Here is a 12,407-nt window from a genome sequence, read left to right on the forward strand (position 1 = left end):
ATGCTCTAAAACTTTCCTAAGAGACACGTGGCTTATACTCAGCATGAGGATAGTTTGAAGAATTATGGGGTATTTTTAGAGCTAACTGCGGAATTGTTTAAAGCAGCTACCAAGTCCTCGACCAAGACAGCGCATTCGGTCAAGTACTAAATGAATGTGAACTTTGCACTCAGCGTCAACACTCGACCGCGTTTCCTGCATCCCAAGAACTCGCTTGGTGTAAACTAGGTCTTACTTATTTTCGTTTCTAGCTGATTATAAGCTTATTGAAGTAAACTATGCTATGCAGCAGTGGAGCCCTTATTCAAACAATTATAATATCACTTGCTGTAACGGTGAAGTAAAACATCGTGAGGAAACCTGCATGCCTGAGAGTTCTATTTAAGTTTTACTTTCGTTCTCAAGGGCGCGTCAAGCCTACCAATTCACAATTGGCCAATGTGGTGCACAAGCTTGTCATTCTGAGAGTATGAGTTATAAAAACTTAAGTGTGGGCTTTTTATAACTCGCTCAATGCCTACCCTTGATTTTTTATAACTTGTGTCGGAGATTGTTCCATTTTACATCATCTGCTCGCTTAGTGAATACCCTGTGCATACCCTGTATGCGCAAAAGTGTAAAAAAGATGTTGAACTATAAAGCAACAGTAGTTTTAAGGTAACAAATAATAATAATGAAAAAAACCTATATGCACGCTACTGCCGGCATTGGCGTGCACATCATACATGCGTAAAAGCACTGCCTACCCAAATTATTTTATATAGCTCGTATTGGAGGGGAATTTTTCCATTTTATGCCATGCACGAGCTTTATGCATATCCTGGTCGAATATCCTGTGCACGCCGGTAATGGCTTGATAATCACGATGATTAATAAACAATAACACTGCCTCGTTAGAACAATAGTTGTAGAGTTCGATTTTCACAAGGTCCTGGTTTCGAATCCCAGCTCGGGCTAACATTGTATTCTAAAAAGGAATTCTTACAACCAGTCTGTAGTTAGAAAATGGTATTTATGTATCTTCGTGTCTCGTAGAATACGCGAAGCCCACACACACACAAGAACACGTAGTCAATTTTCTTATTTTCGTCAAGTTGTCGACCAGCATTGAATCAGCGTGTAACATCCGACTAACAAACTAACTTTCGCATTTATATTATTACAGTTGGCTTCTTTGGTTGATAAATACACTGTGTAAGTTTTCAAGACTGTACCAAAAATGCATCAGATTCGTGCATTGATATCCCCATAAAAAGCTAATGTGTTTTAGATCCATCCCATCTCAACAGGGTTTTTTTTTCGGGATGAATAGGCGATAAACCAATTAATATATAATTTATGCATAGATGCTAAATACTTTTGTATTAATAATAAAAGTAAGAATTTCGCTATCCCTCGAAAGATCACTGCATCTGCCTACAGTTCTGAATTTTCAGATTCAAATACACAGAAAGTAGGTCAGGCATGCGAGCGAGAAATAAAGTAACATTTGATACATTTTATTTTAAGAAAAGAGTTGAAACTTGACAACTAAATTAAATTAATACGCATTAAAGGTTTCAGTTAGTTAGAATTTAACGTTTGAGCGCTTCAGATTTTATAAATTACACGTCACTGCAACTACATCGACGCAGGATTTCAGTTTTACCAGACCCCTCGGTAAAGAGTTACCTAAATAACTCTTCAAAGTCTCGTCTAGCCTAACTGAAAGTAAGTAAGTAGCAAAGTATTATACTTCTTGGTGAAAGTCTCATTAAAATCGGTCTACCAATCGATATCTCGGATAGCTGCCTTGTAATTAGCATGTTAAACTACGGATTACGAGGTACTGGGTTCGATTTCCCGTTCGGAGCAAGAATTGTTAGGTATTGAGTTTACTGATGTACCAGTTTGCACGGAGTTTGGAAATTGTTGGTATCCAAAACCGTGCACGTTAAGCCAGGTCGGTCCCGGCTATTATTACTGATATATGATAATCCTCCTTAAACCCGCCAACTCTCTTTGTTCCTTTACGTCTTGTTCACACTTTTATGTTATTAACTCTTTAAAATATTTATCAATTCAAAATACTTAATTATTTTTACGTTAAATCCGAGACGGTGCTATTTCAAAATGCTTTGTTTATGTAATCTTTGTGGTCTTAGATTTAAGTGAAACTATTTATAAATATATTTTTATTGTAACGCTGTTGATTACGAATAAACAAATAAACTCACAGAATGACAGACAGACATGGACAGCGGATTCTTAGTAATAGGGCCCCGTTTTACCCTTTGGTACGGAACCCTAAAACTACCCCAGGAGGCGAAGTTGATATAGGAACATGCGATATTGCAACCGCTGTTAATATTATTTTCGCAGACCTCGAGTCCCAGACTTGCCTTATGTACTTTTAGATATTAGTGAATATTACTTGAAACTCTGCATTGCAGCTCTTAGAGAGGCGTGTAACTGTAATTAGTAAAGCGTTTTAGTGCTTCATACCGCTCGGAAATTCTGTTCATTATCTAAGTTTTATTTCATTACGAGCGAATTGTTCACCTTCCAACTATAAAAGCTTAGTCTAGGGACCATTAGAGTTACGAGTATGTTCTACATTTCGACGTCAGGGTGAAGATTTCTGTAACTATTATTATCCTAACGTGTAATATGTGTAATTATAACATTTAGCACAGAATTGAAATTAACTATGGGTTTTCATATCAAGACGCCACTCAGCAGGAGAAGGAGTTCTACGTGGTAAAATCAGGCATGAGATCGGTAAAAGAACCGGAGCTGCGGACGTAGGTTAAAGAATCGCGAAGCTGAAGTGGCATTGGGTGGGGCCCATATAGCTCGGAGTATCGTTGGGTTACTAAGGTGCTGGAGTGGAGACTCCGCACTGGACAGCGCAGTGGTAAAACAAGTTGTTGGGAGTCGCTGGATACAAGCGGCACAAACCCGTAGCATGTGGAAATCCACTATATCCTATCCTATATCTATATATATATATATATATATAGTGGAATAAGGAGGTCCACTGTTAGACATAGGGTCCAACAGTGGACTCATATGGTTGAGCTGATTACGATGAATAGCATTTACCTAGTCTATATATACATTTATAAAGACGTACTATGCTGACATTCTTATGTAGGTGAAAAATATTTAAGTCAAGTACCTATTCTTAGTAATTTTGCGAGGGCAGGCATGTGACATGCAGTGGGAAATTATAAGACTGATTCTGACTGATAGTAAATGATTTATATAACTTAATTATATGCAATAGACAATACATATACTTTCACAATACATATACTATTACAATACATTTACTATTACAATACATATAATATTAATTATATATGTATACAAAATGACAGTTTAATGTATGCAGGTTAAACCTTGACATTCCTTAAACAAGGATGATTATTCTGAAACAAGAGTATCATCAACAATAATAAACTGTACAGCTTCAAGTCCACTGTACCTACTGCGCTGGGAATTTAACCTAGTTTTTAGCTAAATAAATATAACTACCGAAACCGGTGTATGAAATTTAAAGCAAGTATTTGCTAAACAATTAGTTGAAACTCGTAACGGGCTTCAGTAACGAGTAGTGTTTACCGAGTGCTTGAACTAGTTTCGATATTATTCGCAAACGGGATTATCGAAATTAGCGCGGGAAAATAAATGAAGTAATCTTTTTTGCAGAGTAATTCCTCTGTGGCGGCGGTATTTCAATGATATTTATTTTAATTTCTGTGTCAAGGGCTCTTTAACGGGACGATGATAGGTCAGAGGCTAAAAAGTTATTGACAGTTAAACTCCATGCACGTTTTAATTACATTATATTTCAATGTTTATTGTTATATGTAAGAATAGGCACTTCTACTATATCCAAAAAATATCTTATTTTTGCAGACACTTAAGTTTTTTAGTTGCAATTAAGTACGAAACCGCTGGTAGGAAATTGTTCTTTAAGACCCGTGCCAGAGAGATCACGTCAAATTACGTTATTGTGCCTTTTTAATTATTTACGTTTCTATTAAGTTATATATTTGAGCGCTTCACAGCCTTAATCAACTGATCACTGTGTGTCTCGTGGCGAAATGCCATCGTGGTATGGCCATTGTTACTACCCGTGACAGGCTATGACCATTGTTACTACAGTTTGACTAGCTAGTAGTACGGTGTACCCGTGTTTTATTATGTTCAGTCTAATACTAATTCCCGCTCACGTGAGATTTTAGGGCTAGAAAAATTAATCTAATATCACTTCTTTATATACAAATACAATTTAAAATAATTCCATGTACTATTTTTTTGATATTAGTAAAAAAATACTAATAAATTAGAGCTGATTGTTTATAAATATAGACTATACGAATCCTTCCTACTTATTGTAGCTGCGTATGTTATTTAAAACTAATACTTATATGTTACCCGCATTCTTCGTTCGTGTTGATTAAGGTTTTCATACATCCCGCGGGAATCGTTTGTTTTCCTGGGATAAAAATCCTATGTTACTTTCCATCCTTTCAACTAATTCAATACTAAAAATCTAGCTGACTGGTTGCTTGGTTAGGGCGTGCAGGAAGGACAAACAAACAAATAAACAAACACACTATAGCGTTCATAATATTAGTAAGATTTGACAAACAAGTTACGTAACTGAAGCACGCGGAAGCTGAATTTTATATGTGAACGAGTATATTATAGAATTCAACATCTATATGGAATGAACATGATGGAAAATCAGTAGCGAATCGAGCACAATCGCTCGCACAATCAATGATTCCCTTTGATTAAATACCTGATTCGAACGCTGATTACAACAAAATTACCATCACTTTGTAATTTTGTTTCCCAATTGGCACGTGCTATTGGTAAATAACAATGTGTCGTGCATGCATGAGGCCATAATTATTATTGGTTAATTACCGAAATAATATTACCTGTAATTTTAATCCAGTGTGTTTATTATTTGTTTTAATTATTTTGGTATTATCCTAATAATATCTCAGTCATCTCACTACCATGTAAAAAAGGTTTGTATTAACTTTTTTATTTAGTACCATAGATTTGAATCTACAGATAAAAAATATATTCTATGGAAAAAAACAAGAACAGCCCAACCGACAAAGATGTGCCGCTTAGCGATTTAGTGTTCCGGCACCATACTCCATACCATACTCTCTAACAGGTTAGCCCGCTACAATCTTAGACTGCGTCATCACTTACCATCAGGTGAGATTGCAATGTAGTGGAATATAAAAAAGCCACGGTATTATTATTTTTATTTTTTTTAATTGGCATGTAATAGGCATTGTGTGTATGTAATAGAGTTCACGGCAAGTTATTACTCATTAACTATTGACACAAAGATGCTTTAGTTACACATGTTGACCCTTTTTTGACATTATGACCATCAGGTATTGCCATCTTTTATCAATAACTGGATAGGTGAACGAATTTAGAGGTTGGAATTTTATCTTTACCTTTCCCCTTAATCGACCGATCAGTCAAGTTTGTTATCTGAACCCAGCAAACTGTACTGGACCCAAAGAGATGGGTATAAGCAGTGGCGTGCGCTGGTTTTTTGACCAGGGTATGCATAAAGAAGGAGGATCGCATGAAATGAAAAAAAACTTCTCCTGTATTAGACATACAATTTTTTTTGAGTAGGCAGTGCGTTTGTACTTGTATGAAGTGTACGCCACTGGGTATAAGCTCTATATCCCTGTTTTGTAACAAATAGCGCCTCCTCTCTCTTATGGTAGCCTGTATGTGTCTAGTCTAGGATAAAAATTTCACTGAATATATCGGCTTCAATAAAAAGTTTCCTAAATAAAGAGTGTCTTTAAACGAGTTTTGAATTTTCATATTTAAAAACAAGCCGCAAGAATATTGCTAGTTTCAGTAGCTAATAGCCTTTTAATAGCCACTCTACAAACCTCTATCAGAAAATGTTACCTTAATGTTTTTACGATGGCAAAATAAAGATTGGAAACCAACCAAGATGGTTTGCCCGTTAAAAATTCATTTAAATCATGTATTTACAGTTCGACGGGATGTGGAGTTGGGTAGAGGGTTTTTCAAAATATAACCTTATATTTGATTTTGGGACCTGCTAAGCTAAATGTAAAAATGATCATATATAATCGAGGTTGTTATTCGAATAAGCGATGATAGCGATTATGACTTTGGCCAATTGATGGAGAAAGGATTAAATAAATCCCAGAAAAACTGGTGGTACGAGTAATATGTATCTAAAATGTATATACATCCCTATCCCTATCCCTTCTAATATTATAAAAGTGAATGTAAGTTTGTTTGTTACGCTTTCACGAAAAAAATACTTAACCGATCTTCATGAAACTTTGTACACATATTTTGGAAGTGTTAGAAGTAATATAGGATACTTTTATCCCGACATTAAGCTCGGTTCCTTTGGGAGAGGGGATGAGTGTTTGACGATTTTACACCATAACTCCGACAAATTATAACCGATTTAAATTATTATTTTTGTACCATAGAGATTATAATATGTGTTTAATTTTGCCCAAACTTTGGTTGGAGATAGAGGACAGAACTCCTCAGCGGACAGCAGCAAACCCCTCATTTAAAACTTAGCGATACTGAATACTTTACATTGTTTTAGAACTACAACTAAATTGAATGCCACAACAAAAAACTAAATTAAACGCAGACGAAGTCGCGGGCAATAGTTAGTACTGTATATTGTAAATACATGTAATACCTATGCATGCCTTGGTGCGCTTAACTTATCTTGGTGAAATTTTTATCGAAATAATTTGCAATCTAGAGACGACCAAAAGATGCATTTTGTCCTAGAAAAATTAACCAAATAAAGGAAGGTTTTATATTGGAGGTCCCGGGTTCGATTCCCGGCAGGGGATATTTGGGAATTTATAATTTCTGAATTTTCTCTGGTCTGACCACCACACCGACAATAATGTGCCGCTAAGTGATTTAGCGTTCCGGTACCATGTCGCGTAGAAACCGATTAGCCCGCTACTATCTTAGTATGTATTGGATGAGATTGCAGTCCAGGGCTAACTTGTAGTGGAATAAAAAAAACCTAAAAGAGACGCAGATGATGTCGCGGGCGTCAGCAAGTTATTTTTTATAGCGTTTTCTTTACAAGTTGGGCATCGATGATTCATGATACACGCTTAACAATAGTTGATCAGCTCTGATATTACATTGATTCATAAAAGTATGTTTATAGGACTTATGAATTGCACTCTCGAAATCTACATAAGAAATACAAAGAAAAAAAAATTCCATGATACGAACTTATTATCCGCCCCTTATCCGCTTCTGTAAAGCTTTTCAAAGGTACTTCGCCCATACGAATTTACCGTCTTAATTGTAATACTCTTGTGAATATTTTATCTTACAAGGCAACATTACTGGTGTATTTTTTTTTACGTACACAAAATTTTACACGGATCCTATGGTCTCATGGTTACCTTATGAGGATCGAATTATTAAGAACGATGAAGTATTAGATCCATAGGTTCGGATAACAATTATACGATTTAAAAATATGTAGGTAGTTGAATAAATTCTCAGTATCAGCTCGAATTAAGGAAATTGGGCTATCTTCCCCCGTGCCCCGTTACCCCAGAGAACACGTAAAGCAGTCGGTTAGTAATCTAATACCTCTCGCCACAGAATACAGAACATACAGAAACCGTGTACATGACTAACATTGAAGCATCAAAATCCACTCCACTTTAGAAGTGTTTCTCGAACAGGCGGTTAGTCATTTCATTCCAATTAGCAGTTGACAGTAACTAATTTACCTCTTATGTTCTAAACGTTTACCATGAAATAGGGAAAGAGTGAAAAGTTTATTAGCTAGCAACATTTTGCGGGTGTGAAGAGAGACGTGCGCAGGGTGTTTCACTGTTTTTGGACACAATGCACTGCATGCGATAATGGCTGAATATGTGCGTTCCTAACAGTTTCACAGAACAGCGTGACGCCTTGTGCGGTGGCATAAACACGCACGAAACATTTTTATCCACGTTTCTGATATGTACGCTAGGATGTGGAATGCCCTCCCGGCATCTGTGTTTCCTGCCATGTTTAACTTGAGTACCTTAAATGCAAGAGTGAATAGGTTTTTTCCAAGCAAGCGTGCTCCAACCTAGACTTCATCATTGCTTTCTAACGGGCATGATTGTCGTTAAGCGCTGGCCAATCGTTAATTTAGAAGAAAACACTGTGATAAAAAGTCCTTCAAGCCCACCAATCCGCATCGGTACAGCATCGAGGGCTTAAGATCAATATCCCTAGCTGCTGTGGAAGTCGATACTCATGCCATTAGCATGCTAAGGATCTGCCTATTGCCGTAAATGAAATTGTAACCCTGTAAGTAAAAGGTGTGCGTTTCAATTGGAACACAACAATATATATTCCACTCATACATATGTATGAAAATTACCGGTAAATTTTGGTGAAAAATAAATAAACAGGCATACACACCTTGCCATTTTGATCGTTGAATTATTCATGATGTCTCACGCGGGCCCACCTGGGCGAGGGTTGAAGAGGACTCTCCAAATACGACCAGTATCATTGCATGGGGGAGCCGAACGAAATGGGTGAACCGATTCGATTTAGGGGCCAAAATAAAAATAGCAGCTCCTATTGCTGTACTAAATCATATCTGCTGCTATAAAAATGGTAGTGACGAGATATTAAACCTTATTTAATACCAGCGGTAAATCGTCCTTGAAACTACTTTTTAATTTAAGAAGAAAACGTGTGTGTACTATGTACACGCGTTAGAAGTTATAATTCGTAACAAGATAAAAATCTTTTCAAAAATTTTATCTCTTGCCTTATTCTAAGTTCGTAGAAAAAAGGTATTTGATACATTGAAAGTTTTATTATAACGCATTATCTAGTTAAAAAAAAGATTATCTAAATATCACAAAAAATAATAATAATAAATTTGGAATACTAGTAGAATAATTATCGGACAGCCAATTTTCACTCAACATTAATGTTTGAGATTTTTGTACAATTGAATCACGGGAATGAGCCCGCAGACTTTGACAATTGAAAGTGCACACTGTCAAACTTTATAGCTAACTTCAGGGTGTCGGTTTTTTTGTGACGTGTGCGCATCGTAAAATTTACTCTCATATTTTTTCCACAACGCGCCAAAAGAAGTATAACTTATTTGTATTAACTTATATGCATCTTTTCAAATCTACTAAAAGTATACGCAGTGGCGTGCATAGAGGGTATGCACAGGGTATGCTGATGATATAAAATGATCAAAATCTCCAGTACGAGTTATAAATACTTATGGGTAGGCTTTTTATAACTCTTACAATGCCTATCCTTAAGTTTTTTATAACTCTGGGGATTTTCTTCATTTTATATCATCTGCATACCCTGTGCATACCCTCTATGCACGCCACTGAGTATACGTGACATTGGCGAAATACAACGTGCCAGTTTGACACACCTAAAAGCCAAAAAAAGCATAAGAAGAAGAGAAGGTTGAATGTTTGACAGTTCATTTAGTTACGCAGCTTGCTAGCAATTTTCTTTAGACTTTTAAAGTCATTTCAGAATTTTTCGTCTACAAACAAACAAATCTTTCATATCTATTTCCACTTAATAACATTCGTATAGATGAAATGAATTTCATATTCAGATATAAAATTGTTTGCACATGAAGAATTGTTTCCACTTTAAAATGAGTTTTATTGATTTTTTTTATGATTAAAAATGCCGTCGGATGGCTTTTCTATGTCAACCGGGTTATGTCAACTTCACACGCTGTCAACGTTGTCAACATAAAATGTTATCTCATTTTTAGGGGTTAATAATTTACGTTACATTCTAACAAACTAAATAACAAAAATTCGAGATTTTTAATAAAGCCTTTGCTAATAATAATAAAACTACAGTCTTAGTAAAAAAGTAATAATGGCCACCGTGAATCATCTTTTACCTACACCTCTCGAGTTTTACGCTGAACTGCAAAAAACTGCTGATCTAGCCGAGAACAGGCGACGTATAAGATTCCTAGCTGTAAGGACATTGCAGCGTATGACACGCGGATACTTAACCAGGAAACATATTGCATGGTTAACAAAGAACGCGAAGATTATACAATGTGCGTTTAGAATGCATATGGCACGTAAAGCATACCGAGCAGCTTTGAGGAGAGCAGTAAGGCATAAGCATTATAGGTACTACGCTCGAGCGGCGACAAGAATACAGGTAGTAAATATATTATCATAAGTGCAAATCCCTACAAATATTATAAATGTGTATGTAAGTTTGTTTGTTACGCATTCACGCGAAAACTACTGAACCGATCTTCATGAAATTTCTTATACATATTCTTGAAGGTATTAGAAATAATATAGAGTACTTTTTATCCCGACATTAAGCTCGGTTCCTTTGGGATAGGGGAAGAAAGTGTTTAACGATTTGACACCATAACTCCGACAAATTATAACCGATTTAAATAATTATTTTTGTACTTTAGAGGTTATAATACGTGTTTAATTTTGTCTCCAAACTGTTGGACATAGATGCCAGAACTCCTCAGCGGACAGCAAACCCCTCATTTAATTTTTTTTAGAACTACATTTAATTCACGAAGTCGCGGGCAACAGCTAGTCTATTATAAAATTCAAAATTAATTTATTTCAAGTATGTGTGTTTGTTGTGATTCTACCACCGGTTCGGAAGGCAGACTGACGAGAGGATGCCGGCAAGAAACTGAGCAGTTGCTCTTTTCCAACATCATTTTAAAGTTTAACAATCATTGTGCTATCTTGTGTGAGACGAAACTGGAGCGGCTTGCTAACAGGCAACCTTTTCGTTAAGAAATATAAATATTTGAATGTACATTCTACTTTCTAAACTTTAAATTACGAAGCTTTACTTACGTACTTTACTAAGTTCTCTATGTGTTAAAATTATTCAAAAGCTTTCCATTTATTGGCTAATGCATCTAACAGTCATTGAAAGAGTGCCTGTAGTATATAATAATTAATAACACAATCATCCTAAAAATGTAAATGACTAGTTTTTTGACAAACCTTAATATATATATATAATATGTAATTACAATTTTGAAACAAAACGTCAACTATATTAAAATAATTCTCATGGCAATACCAGTAAGCTCTCTATTAAATCTAACATAGCTTGATAAAAAATAAAAATTGCTTTATAGACAGCAACAATAGGGTTATTGAGATAATTATAAATGATTTGTTTTAGGCTTTATGGCGCGGTCACTATTCAAGACGTACCAAGTTCTGTTACCGTTCGTATAGGAGATGGCTTGCGACAGTTAAAGAGCGTGGGGAGAGATGTGCTGCTGAAGCAGCGGAATTTGGTATACGAAGCCGAGCAGATGACCTCCGCATTTTAGAAGAAGAGGCAAGACAGTGGCTTGCATTTGTTGTTTTCAAACTGCATCATCTACTGAGAACTTATGTGTGTGCCGGTGTTTACTCTCAGCCTGCAACTACAGAGCTCTCAGAGTTCGAGAAACTTATTAAATCTATCCATTACACGGAGTACATGAAACGACTCAAGCGGAAATACAACGAATTCGTCAGGAAATTTCGTCCGAAATTTGCTAATAAAATGCTATTTCCCATTATCGGTGACGGTGCTGACTATTGGTATCTATCATTGCCAGAAATGTATGAACTAACTGCACCTGTTCATAAAAAAGAAGATAAGCGGCATCTGGCTACACATCACGGTCCTTTGCACAAGAAGCCGTTTATATGGAAGAAGGTGCGACCGCCATCAGTGTGTGAGAAAAGAGGGCCATTTACAATAGGTACGAACACGTCTGCTACAACAATGAGGAAGACGCCACCACCTCCAGCGCCCACTCCATGTGGCGATTCAAAACCTTCCAAGGACCCACGCTTTCATCTATATCTTAAATATTACATCCCACAGCCTGATCTTTTCGAATATGTGGACTTCCACATTAATGTATTGTTAACTAGAAAGTGCTCCATTCAAAATACGAGTATAAACAATGAGCTGTGATTATTTTTGAAACCCACGAATTGCTTGTTAATTTTTTGTAAATATCGCAGTAGTCTATTTAGAAACAGTTATTACAGTCTACATCAAAATTTTGTGCTTATAATAGAAATATTGGCTCATAGCTGTACCACATTATTGTTTAAGAAACCTCGGGCAGGTTCTAAACAACTCAATTGTATACCTCTTAAAAGTTCGTTGATTCATGGTCAACTCGATTTAATTTCTTCGAATTCAAAATGTGTTGGAAATTACATCATAAAAAAGCTTATGAAGATTACTTAACAATTATTCATTGTAAAGTCAACATCTGAGGATGTTCCGGTTTCGGAGCGAAACGTGCGTAT

The 12,407-nt window shown here is 36.1% G+C and overlaps 1 protein-coding gene across 1 annotated transcript; it reads left to right on the forward strand.

Annotated features, from left to right (window-relative positions):
* The first annotated feature begins 9,960 nt into the window (after window positions 1–9,960).
* Window positions 9,961–12,105, forward strand: LOC120631708 (spermatogenesis-associated protein 17). The gene is made up of 2 exons (XM_039901388.1): window positions 9,961–10,257; window positions 11,272–12,105. The coding sequence occupies exons 1-2, from the start codon at window positions 9,961–9,963 to the stop codon at window positions 12,061–12,063; spliced, it is 1,089 nt and encodes a 362-aa protein (XP_039757322.1). The 3' UTR covers window positions 12,064–12,105.
* Window positions 12,106–12,407: the final 302 nt, after the last annotated feature.

The sequence above is a fragment of the Pararge aegeria genome, chromosome 18 (genome assembly GCF_905163445.1).
Source record: "Pararge aegeria chromosome 18, ilParAegt1.1, whole genome shotgun sequence".
Classification (NCBI taxonomy): domain Eukaryota; kingdom Metazoa; phylum Arthropoda; class Insecta; order Lepidoptera; family Nymphalidae; genus Pararge; species Pararge aegeria.